Genomic DNA, 22433 nt, shown 5'->3' on the forward strand with positions numbered 1-22433 from the left:
ATTGAATACTTTATTGTCATGATTATGGGTTACTCTTCATGGACATCTTAATCTTCCACACACATCCCCTTTTTTTTGGAATAAAATTTGGAAAGAATGAAAATGGTGAAAAAAAAAAGAAGAAAAATACAAGTCATCACTACTGATTGCATGGACACTAAAAAGGATAATAAACAAATTTTAGCACAAATCCAACACCCATTCATGATAAAAACTTTAGCAAACTACGACTAGAGGGGAACCTCCTCTACTTAATAATATCTATAAGAAACATACACTTGACATCATACTTAATGGTGAGAAACTAAATGTTTTCCTACAAAGATGTCCCCTCACCTTTTCTATTCAACATCACACTGGAAGTCCTAGCTAATGCAATAAAACAAGAAAGGAAAATGAAAAGTACACAGATTGAGAAGGGGGAAAAAGAATTGTCTTTGTTCACAGATGACATGATTGTCTATGTTAAAAAATCCCAATGAATCACAAGGTTAATACACTAATCAACTGCTTTATTATAAACCAGCAATAAGCAACCGGAATTTGAAATTTTAAAACACAATGTCATTTATATCAGCAGCCAAAAAAGTAAAACACTTAGGTATAAATCTAACAAAATATATCAAAATCGATATGAGGGAAACTACAAGACTGTGATAAAGGAAATCAAAGAAGATTTAAATGAATGGAGAGAGATTCCATACACCCGAATAGGAAGACTCAATATTGTCGAGATGTCTGCTCTTCCCTTCTTTCTTGATCTATAGATTCGATGCAATCTCAATCAAAATCCCAGGAACTTATTTTATGTATAAGGACAAACTGATTATAAATTTTAAGTGGAAAGGCAAAAGACCCAGAATAGCCATTACAATATTGAAGGTGAACAACAAAGTTGGAGAATTGACACTACCCAACTTCAAGACTTACCATGAAACTACAATAATCAAGACAGTGTGGTACTGGTAAAAGAACAGACAAATAAATCAACGGAACAGAACAGAGAGCCCAGAAACAGACCCACACAAACATAGTTAACTATTCTCCGACAAAGGAGCAAAGGCAATTTAGTGGAGAAAGAATAGTCTTCAACAAATGGTGCTGGAACACCATTTGGACATTGTGGGAATCCACGTTCAAGAAAAAAAAAAAATCTCGACAAAGATCTTACACCTTTCACAAAACAGTAACTGAAAATGGATGAAAACTTAAATATCAAATGCAAAACTGTATAACTCTTAGAAGATAACACAGGAGGAAATCTAGGTGAGCTTGGCTTTGGTAATGACTTTTTAGACATAACACCAAAAGCATAATAGATAGGATGGACTTCATTAAAAAGTTGTACTCAATGAAGGGCATTAAGATAATGAAAAGACAAGTCATAAACTGGGAAGAAAATACTTGCAAAACACAAATCTGATAAAGGGCTGGTATTTAAAATATACAAAGAACTCTTTAACCTTCACTATAAGAAAACAAACAATCTGAATTAAAAATGGGCAAAGGACCTGTAAAGCTATCTCACTAGAGAAGATATACAGACGACACATAAGCATATGAAAAGATGGTCAGCGTTGTATGTCATTAGGGAATTACAAATTAAAACAACAATGAGGGCCCAGGCATAGTGGCTCAAGCCTGCAATCACAGCACTTTGGGAGGCTGAGGCAGGTGGATCACTTGAGGTCAGGAGTTTGAGACTAGCCATGGCTAACATGGTGAAACCCTGTCTCTACTAAAAATGCAAAAATTAGACGGGTGTGATGGGGTGTGAATCCCAGCTACTCAGGACACTGAGGCAGGAGAATCACTTGAATCTGGGAGGCAGAGGTTGCAATGAGCCGAGATTGTGCCACTGCACTCCAGCCTGGGTGACAGAGACTCCATCTCAAAACAACAACAAAACAAAAACAATGAGATACCTCTATACACCTGTTAGAAGGACCAAATTCAAATACTGACAACACTAGATGCTGGCAAGGATGTGGAGCGGTAATTCTTTGCTGGTGGGAATGCAAAATGGCACAGCAACTTTGGAAAAAGTTTGGCAGCTTCTTATTGAATTAAATGTACTCTTACCATCAGATCCATCAATAGAGAATTTAAAAGTACAACAGCCAGAGTATATAAGTCAAAGGGGATAATGAGAAATAAGTGCATTGTCTGGGAGAAGATAAAAATGCAAAACTATATATGATTTCATAAGTCAAATATGCATGTTGCAATCTCTTGAATAAGTGTAAAAGAATGATAATATATAGAGAAAAATATAAAACAAAAAAGACTCATTCCCATAGAAGGCCATAACATGTTGAAAAAGAATGTAAAACGTCTGAGACATAAACAGAGTAAATAGTAACAGGGTAGATTTAAATTCCCAAATATCAGTAATTACATGTGAATAAAGTAAATGTTATGACAAAAGACAAAGAGTATCTTACTGGATAAAAAATGTTAGCTAACAACCTGCTGCCAGGTCAGGTATGGAGGCTCACGCCTGTAATCCTAGCAGTTTGGGAGGCTGAGGTGGGAGGACTGCCTGAGTTCAGGAGTTTGAGACCAGCCTGGGCAACGTGGCAAAACCCCATCTCTACTAAAAATACAAAAAATTAGCTGGGTGTGGTGGCGCATGCCTGTAATTCCAACTGCTGGGGAGGCTGGGGCACAAAAATGCTTGAACCCGGGAGGTGGAGGTTGCAGTGAGCTGAGATACATACTGCCACTTCACTCTAACCTGGGCAACAGAACGAGACTCTGTCTCAAACAAACAAACAAACAAGCAAACAAAACCCCTGCTGCCTACAAAAAGACACAGCAAAAATGTAAAGATTCAGAATGTTGGAAGTAAAATAACAGGAAAGATATACCATGCAAATAAGAGACAGCTGGTGTGCACATGTTCTCACTCATAATGGGAGTTGAACAGTGAGAACGAACACATGGACACAGGGAGGGGAACATCACACTCCGGGGTCTGTCGGGGGGTGGAGGGCTAGGGGAGGGATAGCATTAGGAAAAATACCTAATGTAGATGACAGGTTGATGGGTGCAGCAAACTACCATGGCATGTGTATACCTATGTAACAAACATGCACATTCTGCACATGTATTCCAAAACTTAAAGTATGATAATAAAAAAAGGAAACACAATATTATTGCCAATAAAACTTTCTGATTTGTTAAAAAAAAAAAAAAAAGAGACAGTTGGTGTGGTTGTATTAATACCAGAAATTTGAGACCTTAAGGGATACACTTTACAATGATAAAAGGTTCAATTCAAGAAAGATATGATAACCTTAAGTATTCACTTAATAACATGGTCTCAAATATATATAAACTACCAGAAAAATAGACATATATTCAGTCATAGTGCAAGCTTTTAATACATATCTTTCAGTAACTGATAGTATAACTAGACAAAAATATTCAGTAAGGCTATAGAAGATTTGATCAACATAACTGAAAAACTTGACCTAACTGACATCCATGCAATACTATGCTCAATAACTAGAAAACATACATTCTTTTCAAGTACAGATAAAAATTTATAAAAAAATAGACAATTAACAGAGGATTGAAAGTACAGCATAATCAAGATAAGGGCTGAGGACAAAAAGATAACTGGCTAATTTCCAAATGTCTAGGGATTTAAAAGTACAATTCTAAATAACTGAAATAAAGTAGAAATTTTAAAATATTTTAAATTGAATTTGATATGAAAATATGACATATCAAAACTTGTAAGCTGCAACTAAAACCATTCTTAGATAAAAATTTATGTCCTTAAATACATATACCAGAAAAGGCTACAAATCAGTAAATTCAGCATCCATTTCAAAAAGTTAGAAAAACAACAGCAAACAAGATTCAAAGAAAATATAAAGAAGGAAATAATAAACAGCAGAAAATGATGAGGTAGGACACAAATGAACAATACAAAGAAACAACAAAGCTAAAAAATTGTTTTTGGAAAAGACTAACAAAAGTAATAAACTCCAAAGAGACTGCTCAAGAATAAAAAGAGGAGACGCAAATAACTAATACTAGGAATAAACTAAAGATAACTATTGCAGATTCTAAGACATTAGAAAGATCATAAGAGGTATTATGAATAATTTTAAGCTAATAAATTTGAAAATTTATATGAAAACTTCCTAGAAAAATATAACTTATCAAAGCTAGCACAGAAGAAATACAAAATAGAAATAGAACTATAATTCTAAATTGTAATTTAAAATCTTTTCATGGAGAAAACTCCTAGCACAGATGGCTTTATGAGTAAATCCTTACAAAGTACATTTAAGGACAAAATAACAATGTGAAAAAGAAATTCAGAAAGTAAACAGAGTAGAAACATTCCCAATTTGTCTTAGGAGGTCAGTTAAATGTGATACCAAAATCTGACAGAGACAGTAAATTACATGTGCTGCAGAAACACAGATGCAAATATTTATACCAAATATTAGCAACCTAAATTCAGTGATATTTCAAAGGGATAAGATAATTATAACCAAAATGTACCTATTCTAGGAATGCTAAGAAGATTTAACATTCAAACAAAAAATAAGAACAAAAGAAAAATAGTACCTTAATTAAAGCAAAAAAGGTCTCATGAAATTTAGCATCTGTTCTTGGATTTCTAAAAAAACTCTTGTCTGGGCACGGTGGCTCATGTCTATAATGCTAGCACTTTCAAAGGCCAAGCAAGGCAGGAGGATTGCTTGAGGACAAGAATTTGAGACCAGTCTGGGCAACATAAGAAGACTCTGTCTCTACAAAAAAACTTTTAAAAAATTAGTTGGGCATGGTGGCCCACACCTGGGGTCCCAGCTACTTGGGAGGTTGAGGTGGAAGGATCACTTGAGCCCACGAGGTTGAGGCTGTAGTGAGCTATGATGGCACCACTGCACTCCAGCCTGGGTAACAGAGTGAGACCTGGCCTCTAAAAACAAAATTAAAAAATTCTTTTAGCTCAACAGGAATAGAAGGAAACTTCCTTAATCAGATAAAAGGATTCTATAACAAACAAACAAAAATAGCACACCTCATACTTAATGATGAAATATTGATCCTTCCCTCTGAAATCCAGAATAAGACAGTGGTTATCACTTCTATTCACCATTACTGAAGACTCCAGCCAGTGTATATTGGCAAGCAAAAGAAATAAAATGTATTGTGCTTGAAAAGGGAAAAACAAACTCATTGAGGATGTCATGATTGTTTATATTGAAAATCCAAAATAATCAATGTACACATTATTAGAATTAATAAATGAGGATTGCAAAGTTGTTGGGAACAAAGCTAATACACAAAAATTGATTGTCTTTCTACATAATAGCATCAAAAATAAGAAAATAAAAATTTTGTAATTACCATTTATAGGAGCATTAAAAAGCAAGTTATAAACCTAACAAAAGAGATGTAAGGCCTCTCTATAGAAAACTATAAAGCATTTGTTGAGAGAAAATTTAGAAGAACTAAATAATATTTTAAATTAGGTTTACCAAAAGAAGATGCTTATATGAAGTTTGAGTGCCACAGGTTTATTAGGGCTCAATACCTATGGAAGAAAGGGGAGGGAAGAAGAACTAGGCAGAAAAAGAGTTTGAACTGCAATGTAAGCCACACAAAGCCTGGGCCAATCCTGCTGGGACCTCTAAAGTGAATACTGCCAAAAGAGTTGATGCACATCACAATGGCTTCTAGACCCATCTCCTCACCCACCACCCTCTGCTCAGTCACTGGATGTGGGATTCCCTGGAAAGGGTTGACCTAGCATCAGGCAGTTTTTTGCAGTTAGGGTATACACTGAAGATTCTCACAGCTGGAGGCTGTCTGTGGACTGCAGTCCCTGAGATTGGGTAGTGAATCCTTCTTAAAGAGGGATCTAAGCAGCCTATCCCTATTTCCCACAAATGTTCATGAATTAGAGCTCTCAGTATTGTCGTATCGGTTTTCCTCAAAATGAGCTAAATATTCAATACAATCCTAATCAACATTTCAAAAGACTTCTAATTTAATTTTTTATTTTTTGTAGAGATGGGGTCTCACTATGTTGCCCTGGCTGGTCTCAAACTTCTGAGCTCAAGTGATCCTCCTGTCTCAGCCTCCCAAAGTGCTGGGATTACAGGTGTGAGCCACCGCACCTGACCAAAATTCCAACAGACTTTAAAAATGTGTTTTATTTTGGTAAAAATGCACACAACATAAATTAACCAATGGTGACATTTAGTACTTTCGTATTGTACAGCCACTACTTCCACAATATTTTCATCACTGCAAAAGGAAACCCCATATCTATCAAGCAGTCACTTCCTTCACCCTACCCCCAACACCTGGCAAGCACTAGTCATCTTTCTCTTTTTTGATAATCTCTATTTGTTCAGACATCCCCATGTATCTTTTTCCTCAGCTTCATACTACCTAGATTTTTAGGTTTGCCAGTCCTTGCCTTGTCTGCCATCTATTGCCTGAGGTGGCTGCAGGTTGTAAACGATTTTAAATCCCATAAGCTGGCCCATCCCTGTGATGGCATGGAGAGGGGTGAAATAAAGGCAAGTCTCTGTGCAGGTTCCTCAGGGAACTGCCAGACAGATCAAAATGCACAACCAGGCCAGGTGCAATAGCTCACACCTGTAATCCCAGAACTCTGGGAGGCCGAGATGAGGGGATCACCTGAGGTCAGGAGTTCGAGACCAGCCTGGCCAACATGGTGAAACCCTGTCTCTACTAAAAATACAAAAAAAAAAAATTAGCTGAGTGTGGTGGTGGCACCTGTAATCCCAGCTACTTGGGAGGCTGAGGCAGGAGAATCACTTGAATCTGGGAGGCAAAGGTTGCAGTGAGCCGAGATCGCGACACTGCACTCCAGTCTGGGTGACAGAGCAAGACTCCATCTCAAAAACAAAGACACACACACACAAACACACACACACACACACACACACACAAAAACAAACACACAAACAAAAAAACATAACCACAATTTTTGAGGACACGTTCTGTATTTTGCACTCTGGCCCCAGTAAGCCACACCAGGAATAGGGGCCTTTGTTTCTATGGCTGCTGCCAAGCTGGAGAACAAGGGATGTTTCATGGGTAGGCAAAAACACCACCCTGCTTTCTTAAAGTTTAGTAGCCTTTTTCTTCATTAAAAGCACTCCTCTGGTTGCTCTAAGTTTTTAATTAGACTCCAGAGTTCCAATAAAGTTGATTTTGACAGTTATTCTTTTTTTTTTTTTTTGAGATGAAGTCTCACACTGTCACCCGGGTTGGTGTGCAGTGGCACAATCTCAGCTCGCTGCAACCTCTGCCTCCCTGGTTCAAGCGATTCTCCTGCCTCAACCTCCCGAGTAGCTGGGACTACAGGTGCATGCCACCATGCCCGGCTAATTTTTGTATTTTTAGTAGAGACAGGGTTCACTATGTTGGCCAGGCTGGTCTCGAACTCCTGGCCTCGTGATCCACCCGACTCAGCCTCCCAAAGTGCTGGGATTATAGGCGTGAACCACGGCACCGGCCGACAGTTATTCTTAGAACTCCTTACTCTACAATTTTCATTTCTCCAACAGATTTATTTTGGTGTGGAAATAGACAAGCTAATTCAAAGATTTATGTGGAAATAAAAAGCATTCAAGAATAGCCTGGAGTGTTTTCTTGAAGAAGAATTGTAAGATTGGGTGTCTTCTCTATCATTTAATAGGATTGCTATAAAGCTGTAATAGTTACGACAATAGTAGAAAAACAGACCATTGGAACAGACCAATACATAAATGGCCACCTGATTTAATTATTTTAAAGGTGGCACTGCAGAACAGTAGGGACAGGATAGTATTTTCAATAAATAGTGTTTAATCACTTGGATATCTGCATGGAAGAATGAGAATGTTGACCTGGGCCGGGCATGGTGGCTCACACCTGTAATCCCAGCACTTTCAGAGGCCAAGGTGGGCGGATCATGAGGTCAGGAGATGGAGACCATCCTGGCTAACACAGTGAAACCCTGTCTTTACTAAAAATACAAAAAATTAGCCGGGTGTGGTGCCGGGCACCTGTAGTCCCAGCTACTAGAGAGGGTGAGGCAGGAGAATCACTTGAACGTGGGAGGTGGAGGTTGCAGTGAGCCAAGATAGCACCACGGGACTCCACCCTGGGCAACACAGCAAGACTCTGTCTCAAAAAAAAAAAAATGTTGACCTGTACCTCACACCATACACAAAGGTCAATCCCAGGTGGACTGTAGATCTAAGTATAAAAGGCAAATCAATAAATCTTGTATAACAGAATATTTTTATAACCTTGGAGTTGGAAAAGGTTATAAAAAGCACCAGCTGGGCCGGGCGCGGTGGCTCACGCCTGTAATCCCAGCACTTTGGGAGGCCGAGGCGGGCGGATCACAAAGGTCAGGAGATCGAGATCATGGTGAAACCCCGTCTCTACTAAAAATAGAAAAAATTAGCCGGGCGCGTTGGCGGGCGCCTGTAGTCCCAGCTACTCGGGAGGCTGAGGCAGGAGAATGGCGTGAACCCGGGAGGCGGAGCTTGCAGTGAGCCGAGATTGCGCCACTGCACTCCAGCCTGGGCGACAGAGCGAGACTCCGTCTCAAAACAAAAAAAAAAAAAAAAAAAAAAAAAAAAGCACCAGCTGTGCATTCCGGCCAGATACTACACTTTTCGCACGATGCTCCCAACCCGCATACCAAGAGATTCCCTAAGGTGCCTATGCCAACAGGACCCTGGGTTTCAAGCACAAAATTGGGCAGCCCTTTGGGCAGACACCAAGCTAGCTGCAGTTTTTTTCATACCCCAGTGGCACCTGGAATGCCAGCAAGACAGAACCATTCAGTCCCCAGAAAAGGGGCTGAAGCCACAGAGCCAAGCGCTCTAGCTCAGCAGATCCCACCCAGACACAGCCTAGCAAACTAAGATCCACTGGCTTGAAATTCTCGCTGCCAGTCCAGCAGTCTGAAGTCGACCTGGGATGCTCAAGCTTGGTGGGGGAGGGGTGTCTGCCATTACTGATGCTTGAGTAGGCAGTTTTCCCCTCACAGTGTAAACAAAGCTGCCAGGCAGTCTGAATTGGGCAGAGCTCACTACAGTGCCAAAAAGCCACTGTAGCCAGACTGCCTCTAGATTCCTCCTCTCTGGGAAGGACATCTCTGAAAGATAGGCAGCAGTCCCAGTCAGGGGCTTATAGATAAAACTCCCATCTCTCTGTGACAGAGCACCTGGGGAAAGGGGTGGCTGTTAGTGTAGCTTCAGCAGACTTAAACGTCCCTGCCTGCCAGCTCTGACGAGAGCAGAGGATCTCCCGGCACAGTGCTCGAGCTCTGCTAAGGGAAAGACTGCCTCCTCAAGTGGGACCCTGACCCCCGTGCCTCCTGACTGGGAGACACCTCCTTGCAGGGGTTGACAGACACCTCATACAGGAGAACTCTGGATGGCATCTGGCAGGTGCCCCTCTGGGACAAAGCTTCCAGAGGAAGGAACAGGCAGCAATCTTTGCTGTTCTGCAGCCTCCACTGGTGATACCCAGGTAAACAGGGTCTGGAGTGGACCTCCAGCAAACTCCAGCAGACCTGCAGCAGAGAGGTCTGTTAGAAGGAAAACTAACAAAAAGAAAGGAACAGCATCAACACCAACAAAAAGGACGTCCACACAGAAACCCCATTCGAAGGTCACCAACATCAAAGACCAAAGGTAGATAAATCCACAAAGATGAGGAAAAACCAGCACAAAAAGGCGGAAAATTTCAAAAACCAGAACACCTCTTCTCCTTCAAACTATCAGAACTCCTCGCCAGCAAGGGAACAAAACTGGACGGAGAATGAGTTTGACGAATTGACAGAAGTAGGCTTTGGAAGGTGGATAATAACAAACTCCTCCGAGCTAATGGAGCATGTTCTAACCCATGCAAGGAAGCTAAGAACCTTAAAAAAAGGTTATAGGAATTGCTCTCGAGAATAACCAGTTTAGAGAAGAACATAAATGACCTGATGGAGCTGAAAAACACAGCATGAGAACTTCATGAAGCATACACAAGTATCAATAGCTGACTCGATCAAGCGGAAGAAACGATATCAGAGATTGAAGATCAACTTAATGAAATAAAGCATGAAGACAAGATTAGAGAAAAAAGAATGAAAAGGAATGAACAAATGCTCCAAGAAATATGGGACTATGTGAAAAGACCAAATCAACATTTGATTGATGTACCTGAAAGTGACAGGGAAAATGGAACCAAGCTGGAAAACACTCTTCAGGGTATTATTCAGGAGAACTTCCCCAACTTAGCAAGACAGGCCAACATTCAAATTCAGGAAATACAGAGAACACCACAAAGATACTCCTCAGGAAGAGCAACCCCAAACATGTAAACATCAAAGATTCACCAAGGTTGAAATGAAGGAAAAAATGTTAAGGGCAGCCAGAGAGAAAGGTCGGGTTACCTAGAAAGGGAAGTTCATCAGACTAACAGCGGATCACTCTGCAGAAACCTTACAAGCCAGAAGAGAGTGGGGGCCAATATTTAACACTCTTAAAGAAAAGAATTTTCCACCCAGAATTTCATATCCAGCCAAACTAAGCTTCATAACCAAAGGAGAAATAAAATCCTTTATAGATAAGCAAATGCTGAGAGATTTTGTCACCACCAGGCCTGCCTTACAAGAGCTCCTGAAGGAAGAACTAAATATGGAAAGGAAAAGCTGGTACCAGCCACTGCAAAAACATACCAAATCGTAAAGACCATCAACACTATGAAGAAACTGCATCAACTAATGGGCAAAATAACCAGCTAGCATCATAATGACAGGATCAAATTCACACAGTAACAATATTAACCTTAAATGTAAATGGGCTAAATGCTCCAATGAAAAGACACAGACTCGCAAATTGGAGAGAGTCAAGACCCACTGGGGGTGCTGTATTCAGAAGACCCATCTCACATGCAAAGACACAGGTAGGCTCAAAATAAAGAGATGGAGGAATATTTACCAAGCAAATGGAAACCAAAAAAAAAAAAAAAAAAAAAAAAGCAGCGGTTGTAATCCTAGTCTCTGATAAAACAGACTTTAAACCAACAAAGATCAAAAAAGACAAAGAAAGGCATTACATAATGGTAAAGGGATCAATGCAACAAGAACAGCTAACTATCCTAAATACATATGCACCCAATACAAGAGCACTCAGATTCATAAAGCAAGTTCTTAGAGACCTACAAAGAGACTTAGACTCCCACACAATAATAGTGGGAGACTTTAACACCCCACTGTCAATATTAGACAGATCAACGAGACAGAAAATTAACAAGGATATTCAGGACTTGAACTCAGCTCTAGACCAAGCAGACGTAATAGACATCTACAGAACTCTCCACCCCAAAGCAACAAAAGATACATTCTTTTCAGCATCACATCACACTTACTCTAAATCGACCACCTAATTGGAAGTAAAACACTCCTCAGCAAATGCAAAAGAACGGAAATCCTAACAGTCTCTCAGACCACACTGCAATCAACTCGGGATTTTAAAACTCACTCAAAACTGCACAACTACATGGAAACTGAACAACTTGCTCCTGAATGACTACTGGATAAATAATGAAACAAATGTAGAAATAAATAAGTTATTTGAAACCAATGAGAACAAAGACACAACATACCAGAATCCCTGGGACACAGCTAAAGCAGTGTTTAGAGGGAAATTTATAGCACTAAATGGCCACAGGAGAAAGCGGGAAAGATCTAGAATCGACACCCTAACATCGCAATTAAAAGTACTAGAGAAGCAAGAGCAAACATATTCAAAAGCTAGCAGAAGACAAGAAATAACTAAGATCAGAGCAGAACTGATGGAAATAGAGACACAAGACTTCAAACAATCAGTGAATCCAGGAGCTTTTTTTTTTTTTTTGAAAAGATTAACAAAATAGACCATTAGCCAGACTAATAAAGAAGACAGAAGAATCAAATAGATACAATAAAAAATGATAAAGGTGCTATCACCACTGATCCCAGAGAAATACAAACTACCATCAGAGAATACTATACACACCTCTTTGCAAATAAACTAGAAAATCTAGAAGAAATGGATAAATTCCTGGACACACACACCCTCCCAAGACTAAACCAGGAAGAAGTCGAATCCTTGAATAGACCAAAAACAAGTTCTGAAATTGAGGCAGTAATTAATAGGCTACCAACCAAAAAAATCGCAGGACCAGATGGATTCACAGCTGAATTCTACCAGAGGTACAAAGAGGAGCTGGTACCATTCCTTCTGAAATTACTCCAAACAACAGAAAAAGGACTACTCCCTAACTCATTTTATGAGGCCAGCATCATCCTGATAACAAAACCTGGCAGAGACACAACCAAAAAAGAAAATTTCAGGCCAATATCCCTGATGAACATCGATGCAAAAATCCTCCATAAAATACTGGCAAACCGAATCCAGCAGCACATCAAAAAGATTATCCATCACAATCAAGTCAGCTTCATCCCTGGGATACAAGGCTGGTTCAACATACACAAATGAATAAATGTAATCCATCACACAAACAGAACCAATGACAAAAACCACGTGATTATCTCAATAGACGCAGAAAAGGCCTTTGATAAAATTCAACACCCCTTCATGCTAAAAACTTTCAATAAACTAGGTATTCATGGAACATATCTCAAAATAATAAGAGCTATTTATGACAAACCCACAGCCAATATCATACTGAATGGGCAAAATCTGGATGAGATAAGGATGCCCTCTCTCACCACTCCTTTTCAACATAGTATTGGAAGTTCTGGCCAGAGCAATCAGGCAAGAGAAAAAAATAAAGGGTATTCAAATAGGTAGAGAGGAAGTCAAATTGTCTCTGTTTGCAGATGACATGACTGTATATTAAGAAAACCCCATTGTCTCAGCCCCAAATCTCCTTAAGCTGATAAGCAACTTCAGCAAAGTCTCAGTATACAAAATCAATGTGCATTCCTATATACCAATAATAGAGACCCAAATCATGAGTGAACTCCCATTCACAACTTACAAAAAGAATAAAATACCTAGGAATACAACTCACAAGGGATGTGAAGGACCTCTTCAAGGAGAACTACAAATCACTGCTCAAGGAAATAAGAGAAGACACAAACAAATGGAAAAACATCCCATGTTCATGGATAGGAAGAATCAATATTGTGAACATGGCCATACTGCCCAAAGTAATTTATAGATTCTATGCTATCCCCATCAAGCTACCATTGACTTTCTTCACAGAATTAGAAAAAACTACTTTAAATTTCATATGGAACCAAAAAAGAGCCCATATAGCCAAGACAATCCTAAGCAAAATGAACAAAGTTAGAGGCATCATGCTACCCGACTTCAAACTACACTACAAGGCTACAGTAACCAAAACAGCATGGTACTGGTACCAAAACAGATATATAGACCAATGGAACAGAACAGAGGCCTCAGAAATACCACCACACATCTCATCCTTGACAAACCTGACCAAAACAAGCACACCTTTGACACCATCTCATCTTTCACAAACCTGACAAAAACAAGCAACGGGGAAAAGATTTCCTATTTAACAAATAGTGCTGGGAAAAATGGCTAGCCATATGCAGAAAACTAAAACTGGACCCCTTCCTTATACCTTATACAAAAATTAACTCTGGATGGATTAAAGACTTAAACGTAAGACCTAAAACCATAAAAATCCTAGAAGAAAACCTAGGCAATACCATCAGGACCTAGGCATGGGCAAAGACTTCATGATTAAAACACTAAAAGCAATAGCAACAAAACCCAAAAGTGACAAATGGGATCTAATCAAACTAAAGAGCTTCTGCATAGCAAAAGAAACTACCGTCAGAATGAACAGGCAACCTACAGAATGGGAGAAAATTTTTGCAATCTATCCATCTGACAAAGGGCTAATATCCAGAATCTATAAGGAACTTAAACAAATTTACAAGAAAAAAACAGCCTCATCAAAAAGGGGGTGAAGGATATAAACAGATGCTTCTCAAAAGAAGACAATTATGTGGTCAACAAACATATTTTAAAAAGCTCAGCATCATTGCTCATTACAGAAATGCAAATCAAACCCAAAATGAGATACCATCTCACACCAGTTAGAATGGCAATCATTAAAAAGTCAGGAAACAAGAGATGCTGGAGAGGATGTGGAGAAACAGGAACGCTTTTACACTGTTGATGGGAGTGTAAATTAGTTCTACCATTGTGGAAGACAGTGTGACAATTCCTCAAGGATCTAGAACCAGAAGTACCATTTGACCCAGCAATCCCATTACTGGGAATATACCCAAAGGATTATAAATCATTCTACTATAAAGACACATGCACACGTATGTTTATTGGAGCACTGTTCACAATAGCAAAAACTTGGAACCAACCCAAGTGCCCATCAGTGATAGGCTGAATAAAGAAAATGTGCCACATATACACCATTGAATACATGCAGCCATAAAAAAGGATGTGTTCATGTCCTTTGCAGGGACATGGATGAAGCTGGAAACCATCATTCTCAGCAAACTAACACAGGAGCAGAAAACCAGACATCGCATGTTCTCACTCATAAGTGGGAGTTGAACAATGAGAACACATGGACACAGGGAGGGGAACATCACATACTAGGGCCTGTAGAGGGGTTGGGGGCTAGAGGAGGGATAGCATTAGGAGAAATACCTAATGTAGATGACGGGTTGATGGGTGCAGCAAATCACCATGGTACGTGTATACCTATGTAACAAACCTGCACATTCTGCACATGTATCCCAGAACTTAAAGTACTAAAAAACGAACAAACAAAAAACCAAAAACCAAAACAAAACAAAAAACACCAGCTTGGTGTAGTGGCTCACACCTATTATCCCAGCACATTGGGAGGCCAAGGCATAAGGATTGCTTGAGCCCAGGAGTTTGAGACCAGCCTGCGCATCCTAGGGAGACCCCATCTCTACAAAAAATGAAGAAAATTAGCTGGGCATGGTGGCATATGCCTGTTGCTCCAGCTACTTGTGAGGCTGAGGTGGGAGGATCGCTTGGGCCCAGGAGGTTGAGGCTGCAGTGAATTGTGATCACACCACCGTGCTCCAGCCTGGGAGACAGAACGAGACCCTGTCTCAAAAAAAGAAAAAGAAAAAAGAAAAAAAAAATTTAAAAAGCACCAACCATATAGGAAAATATTGATAAACTGAACTACATTAAAATTGAGAACTTTGTTCATCAAAAGACACCACTGCTTCAAAATAACCTAGAGGTTGTAGAAAGTGGGTAGAGGTATAGATGAAACAGGATTGGTTATGAATTGCTAATTGTTGAAGTCAGATGATGGGTACAGGGTACATGGTGGCTTTTGACTTTACTCTTTCTCTTTTTGCATATATTTGACATTTTTAATAAAAAATCAAAGGAAAGACTCCATTAAGAGAGTGACAAGTCATAGAGTGAAAAAAAGATGCATGTAACACAGATAACGGACAAAGGGCTTCTATAAATAATATATAACCCTTGTGCATTATTGGTGAGAGTACAAAATGGTACAGCTACTGTGGAAAACAGTTGCTCCTAAAAAACTTAAAAATGGAATTACCATATGATCCAGCAATTCCACTTCTGGATATATACACAAAAGAATTAAAAGAAGGGTCTCAAAGAGATACTTGTATAACCATTCATAGAAGCATTATTCATAATAGCTAAAACACGGAAGCAACCCAAGTATCCATCAGTGGACGAGTGAACAAGTACAATGTAGTATATACACACAATGGAATATTATTCAGCCTTAAGAAAAGAAAGAAATCCTGCAATAAACTATTACATGGGTGAATCTTGACACTGTGCTAAGTGACATAAGCCAATCACAAAAAGACAAGTACTGTATAATTCTACTCCTATGAGATAATTAGTCAAATTCATAGGGACAGAAGGTAGAATGGTAGTTGCTGGGAGATAGGTGGAAGGGAAAATTAGGAGTTACTGTTTAATGAAGATAGAGTTTTGGTTTTATAAGATGAAAAGATTTATGGAGATGGGTAGTGGTGATGGTTGGTGATGGTTACACACATTATAAATGTGTTTAGTACCACTGAACTGTATTCTTAAAAATGGTTAAGATAGTAAATTTTATATTATGTGTACTTTACCACAAAAAGTAAGTTGAGAAAAAAGTAGTTAAAAAAAAAATACAAAGAACTGATTTTTAAAAGACCAATAAGGGGTACAGTGGCTTACGCCTGTAATCTCAGCACTTTGGGAGGCCAAGGTGGGCAGATCACTTGAGTCCAGGAGTTCGAGACCAGCTTGAGCAACATGGCAAAACCCTGTCTCTACTGAAAATACAAAAAATTAGCTGGACATGGTGGCATGCGCCTATAGTCCCAGTTATTCATGGGGCTGAAGCAGGAGGATTGCTTGAGTCCAGGAGGTTGAGGCTGCAGTGAGCCCTGATCGTGCCACTGCACTCCAGCCTGGGTGACAGAGTGAGACCCTGTCTTAAAAAACAAACAAACAAACAAACAAACAAAAAACCCCAAAACCCATAAGGATAGGGAATACACACACACACACACACACACACACACACACACACACACACAGGAGACTTGAATAAGCACTTTCCACATCACAAAAGTATCAGGGAAATACAAATTACAAACTGACAATATTATGTATTGGTGAGAATGTAAAGCACTAAGAATACCAAAGATTGCTAGTGCAAATATAAACTAGTACAATAGCTTTGGGAAATAATCTGGCATTATCTCCCAGAGTTGTGATAAGCATAATTTGTTGCTCAGCAATTCCATTTCTAGGTGTAGTATAAACAACAACAAAAAAAATGTGTACACTTATCCATGAGGAGACATGAAAATTCCCAGAAACAGTTATTATAATAGCCCCAAACTAGAAAAAATACAAAGGTCAATCAACTGTAGAATGAATAAATAGCAATATATTCATAAAAGTGAATAATGCCTATTAATTAAAAATGAATGAATTTTAGCTATGTAAATGTATTGTTGGATGAACAAATATATACCCCAAGCATACTATAGGATTCTATTTATATACAGTTCAAAAACAGAAAATTAAAGTATTATGTTTGAATATAAAATAGTGGTTACCTTTTGGAAGAAGGGAGTTGGCAGTGATTTGTAGGGTACTTGAAGGGAGTGATTTGGAGTATGAAAACATTGATCTGGGTGATGGTTACATAGGTGTTTGCTTTGTGATGATTCATTGAGCTATATATTTATGTTTTATGAACTTTCAACATACGTGTAATACTTATTAAAAACAGTTTTAAAAAGAAACAAATATGATGAGCACACTGAATTGATAAAGTAATCACATTTTAAGGAAAAATATAGGATGCAGTATCAATAAGTAATGTCCTTACCTCTTTGGGATTAATATATTTCACGATCTGACGTGGTTCTCCTTGTCTTCTTAAATCAATCAGACTTTTAAAGTGTTGAAATATAGCAACATTCTAAAGGTTCAAACATAAGATTTTATGATCAAAACTGGATTTTCTATTTCTACTTAGCTTTTTGTCTAATTAGGGCAAAAATGAATAAAGTACCATAAAATAGATTTTACGTATGCATACCAGATTTTAGAAATATTATGCACTCAGGGTTTGCTTTGATAACCCTAGTAATATTAGTATAATTCTCACAGAGTTTTATTCTTAAATTTGTAATAGAATCACTACCACCTATAAATGTAATGTCCCAAACTTTGGTAAAGTTATCTCAGTGTACTCTTCAGAGTAATCTAGAAAAAAAAGAAAATACGGACTATGGATTAAGAACACTGAGTATGGGATGCTCTTGTCTGGGTTCAGCTGTTAGTATTTAGCAGCTGTGACTCTCAACAAGTTGCTTAACCTCTTTGTACTCAGTTTCTTCAACTATAAAGTGGGAATCATAGTAGCCATCTCATACAGCTTTGGTGAGAAATAAATGAATTAATAGTTGTAGAGCACTTAAAGCTTTCTGACACAAGAAAACACTCAATAAATATTAGCCATTGTTACCATTGCAGAATCCTCCTTATTCCTATAGCAATTCCACTGATTTATTACTGGATTCTGTAATGGTAACAGTGATTAATATTTATTGAGTGTTTATTTATTTTTCACATTAGTGCAAATTTAGCTGAACAATCCCTACCAATTAGTCTATCTTGGAAAATTATTTCTTTCGTAACCCTCCCCTCAAACCCTAGCTCCCTAAAAATGCTTTAATAACCCTTGGTAAACACCCAACTCCCAGTTTTCTTGTGTTAAATCAAATAAAATAAATTCAAATTTAAGTAATTCATAGTACCAATATAACAATCTAAAGCCCCACTACAACTGCCTATGCAAGATGGTACAGCCCATGTCTATACTAATAGTATTCTTTCTGAAAGGAAGATATAATTTTCCCCAAATAAAACTCCAAATTGGGTATCAAGAAATATTTATTATGGTTTAATATCTGAACAGTATCTTCTAAATAGGTGGTTACTATATCAGTTGTCTACTAATACATAACAAACCACCCTAAAACTTAGTGGCTTAAAGCAAAAACCATTTCTTATTTCTCTCTTTCTGTGGGTTGACAGGGGAGTTCTGCTGCTCTTGGTTGGACTCATACATGTGGCCTTAGTCAGCTGCCAGATCAGCTGGAGCTGGGTGATTTAATCAATATGGCCTCACACACATATCAGGGTCTTAAGCTGAAATTGTTGGAATATCTAGGATAGCTGGGCCTCTCTTTCCACACAGACCTTCAGTTTGAGCTTCTTCATAGTATGAAGATGTCTAGAATTCAGGAGATCTTTTGGGGTGCTTTTTAGTAATACCATATTCCGTAAGAAAAGTTAATTGGAAAATTATAACAACCCCACACAGGCAGAATTATTATAGGTCTAGCCCCTTTAGGAATGAAGTTTTGCATCATTCCCTTCCTCCAACCCTGAGCAAAGAACCACAACCAGCTGAAGTGCTTGCTGAAAAAAAGAGAGAATATGAAACAGCTAGTGGAAGAAAAAAGTTAAAAATACCAGCTATGATCCCATAATTAGTTGCAGAAACAGGTAGTATCTATGAGTATTTCTTCTATATATCTGCATATAAATATTAGCCATTTTTTTCTTTTGTTTTCTCCTGCTCCCATTCCCCTAAAACAAATGTAAAGTGTGTTAATTACAGTGTGGTAGGCAGCATAATGCCCCCCAACAAAAGATGTTCACACCTAATCCCTGTAATCTGGAACTGTAAACATGCTGTTACATGGAGAGGGTGAATTAAGATTGTAGATAGAACTAAGGTTGCTAATCAGCTGACTTTGACACAGGGAAATTATCCTGATTGGCCCAAGGTAATTGTAAGGGTCCATATAAAGGACATGTAAGAGTCAGCGACAGAGTGGTGTGATGTGAGAAAGACTTGGCAGGTCATTGCTGGCTTTGAAAATAGGAGTTGCTCCAGGAAAGGATTTTAGGAGGAAAAAAAACGAAAGGAAGGAAAGAAAGAAATGAAAAAAAAGAAAGAGAGAGAGAGAGAGAAAGAGAGAAAGAGAGAGAGAGAGAAAGAAAGAAGAAAGAAAGAAAGAAAGAAAGAAAGAAAGAAAGAAAGAAAGAAAGAAAGAAAGAAAGAAAGAAAGAAAGAAAGAAAGAAAGAGAGAGAAAGATGGACACCACGAGCCAAGGACGCGGGCAACTTCTAAAAGGAGGAAAAGGCAGGAAATTCTTCCCTAGAGCCTCCAGAGAGAACACAAGCCCTGCTGACCCTTGATTTTAGCCCAGTGAAGCCCATTTCAGACTTCTGACCTCCAGAACTGTAAGACAATACATTTTTGTGGTTTAAAGACTAACTTTTTGGCAATTTTTACAGCAGCATTAGGAAATTAATACAAGTACTTAACCTTCCATCTGGTATTTAAAGTATAAGATATCATAGGTAGAGTATGGTTCAGCAAAAAGAGGAATAAAAATGATCCAAAAATGGATAAAGGTACTTTTGGGAAGGTTGTGAATATGTTTTGGCCTATATGAGGAATGTTAGGTGGAAGCATGGTTTTGATTCTATTTGGAAGTTAAATATGGTTAAAAAGGATGTGTATGGATGCCAACGTGACAAGGAGTAGACTCTGCTGGGTTATTCTATTGTCAACTTGACCAAACAAGGACAAATGCAAAGAAAATGACATACAGACACACCATAATCAAACGGCTAAAAACCAAAGACAAAGAGGCAATTTAAAAGCAGCCAGAAAACAAATACCACATTACTTTCAGAGTAGAAACAGTAACACTATTTATTGACTTATTAATAGAAACTGTGGGAGACAGAATAGAATGGAATACCATCTGAGTGCTGAGGGGGGAAAAAAACCCAGTAACATGCCAGTCTAGATTTCTATGAAATGTGACAATATTCTTTGAAAATAAAAAGGAAATAAATATGTTTTTAGACAAACAAAAGCTGAAGGGATTTTTCACAGGAGGTCTGGCATCTAAGAAATCTTCTAAGAATACTACAGAGTGTATAGGTGGCTCACATCTATAATTCCAGAACTTTGGGAGGCTGACATGGGAAGATCACTTGAGGCCAGGAGTTTGAGACCTACCAGGTCAAAATAGCAAGAAACCATTACTACCAAAAAAAAAAAAAAAAAAGTGAGGGGAGGGGGAAAAAATTTTAAAAATTATCTAGGTGTGGTGATGCACACCTGAAGTCCTAGCTACTCAGTAGGTTGAGGCAGGAGGATCACTTGGGCTCATGAATTCAAGGCTGCAGTGAGCTATGATTGCACCAATGCACTCCAGCCTGGGTGACAGAGCAAGAACCTGCCTCTCAAAAACAAAAACAAACTACAGAGAATTCTTAAGTTGGCAGAAAATTAATACCATAAGGAAGCAAAGAAGGCTGTAGGAAGAAATGAAGGGCTCTGGAAATGGTTTGTATCTGGATAGATAAAAATAGATACTGAAGGCCGGGCGCAGTGGCTCACGCCTGTAATCCCAGCACTTTGGGAGGCTGAGGCGGGCAGATCATGAGGTCAAAAGATTGAAACCATCCTGGCCAACATGGTGAAACCACATCCCTACTAAACATACAAAAATTAGCAGGGCATGATGGCACGTGTCTGTAATCCCAGCTACTTGGGAAGCTGAGGCAGGAGAATTGCTTGAATCTGGGAGGCAGAGGCGGAGGTTGTAAGTGAGCTGAGATTGCACCACTGTACTCCAGCCTGGTGACAGAGCGAGACTCAGTCTTAAAAAAAAAGGGATATTGAAATTAAAGAAAATATAAATAAAAATAAATGGAAAGACTCCCCACATTCATGGATTGGAAGCCTTAGTATTGTTAAGATGACAGTATTACCCAAAGCAATGTACAGATTCAATGTTATCACTATCCAAAATCCCAATGGCATTTTTTTAAAAAATAGAAAAGCCCATCCTAAAATCTATGTGGAATGCAAGGGACCCTGAATAGCCAGACAGTCTTGAAAAAGAATAAAATAGTGAAAAAGTGTGAGTTGGAAGAGGCATACTTTCTGATTTCAAAACTTACTAAAGCTACAATAATCAAAACAGTTTGGTACTGGCATAAGGACAGATATATAGGCCAACGGAATAGCACAGAGAGCCTCCAAATAGACTCATATATATGTCATCAACTCATTTTTGACAAGGGTTTCAAAACCATCAAATGAGGAGGACAGTATTTTCAACAAATGTATCTGTGAAAATTATATACCCACATGAAAAATAATGAAATTGGGTCCTTAATTTACACCATATGCAACATTAAGTCAAAATGGATCAAAGATCTAGGTGGCACACAGTGGCTCACACCTATAAATTCAGCACTTTGGGAGGCTGAGATGGGTAGATCACTCAAGGTCAGGAGTTTGAGACCAGCCTGGCCAAAATGGTGAAACCCCGTCTCCACTAAAAATACAAAAATTAGCCAGGCATGTGGCGCATGCCTGTAGTACCGGCTACTCGGTAGGCTGAGGCAAAATAATCCCTTGAACCTGGGAGGCGGAGTTTGCACTGAGCTGAGATTGAGCAACTGCACTCCAGCTTGGGCAACAAAGCAAGACTCTGTCTGGGAAAAACAAAAACAAAACAAAAAACACAAAGATCCAAATATAAAAGTTAAAGTCATAAAACTCCTAGAAGAAAATATGGGGGAAAAGCTTCTTGACACTGGATTTGGTAACGATTTCTTGGATATAACACCAAAAGCACAATAAACAAAATGAACAAAAAGATAAAATGGACCATATAAAAATTAGACTGGGTGTAGTGGCTCACACTTGTAATCCCAGCACTTTGGGAGGCCAAGGCGGGCAGATCACTTGAGGTCAGGAGTTTGAGACCAGCCTGGCCAACATA

The 22433-nt window shown here is 38.7% G+C and overlaps 1 protein-coding gene across 1 annotated transcript in view; it reads right to left on the reverse strand.

Annotated features, from left to right (window-relative positions):
• The window catches only part of C1H11orf65 (chromosome 1 C11orf65 homolog), a 79177-nt gene that overhangs the window by 34542 nt on the left and 22202 nt on the right, over positions 1-22433 (reverse strand). Inside the window, exon 3 of the mRNA XM_008020747.3 lies at positions 17431-17523. Coding sequence (XP_008018938.1) covers positions 17431-17523 — 93 coding nt within the window. The remainder of the gene's footprint in view (positions 1-17430; positions 17524-22433) is intronic.

This window comes from Chlorocebus sabaeus, chromosome 1 (genome assembly GCF_047675955.1).
Source record: "Chlorocebus sabaeus isolate Y175 chromosome 1, mChlSab1.0.hap1, whole genome shotgun sequence".
In the NCBI taxonomy this organism is placed as follows: domain Eukaryota; kingdom Metazoa; phylum Chordata; class Mammalia; order Primates; family Cercopithecidae; genus Chlorocebus; species Chlorocebus sabaeus.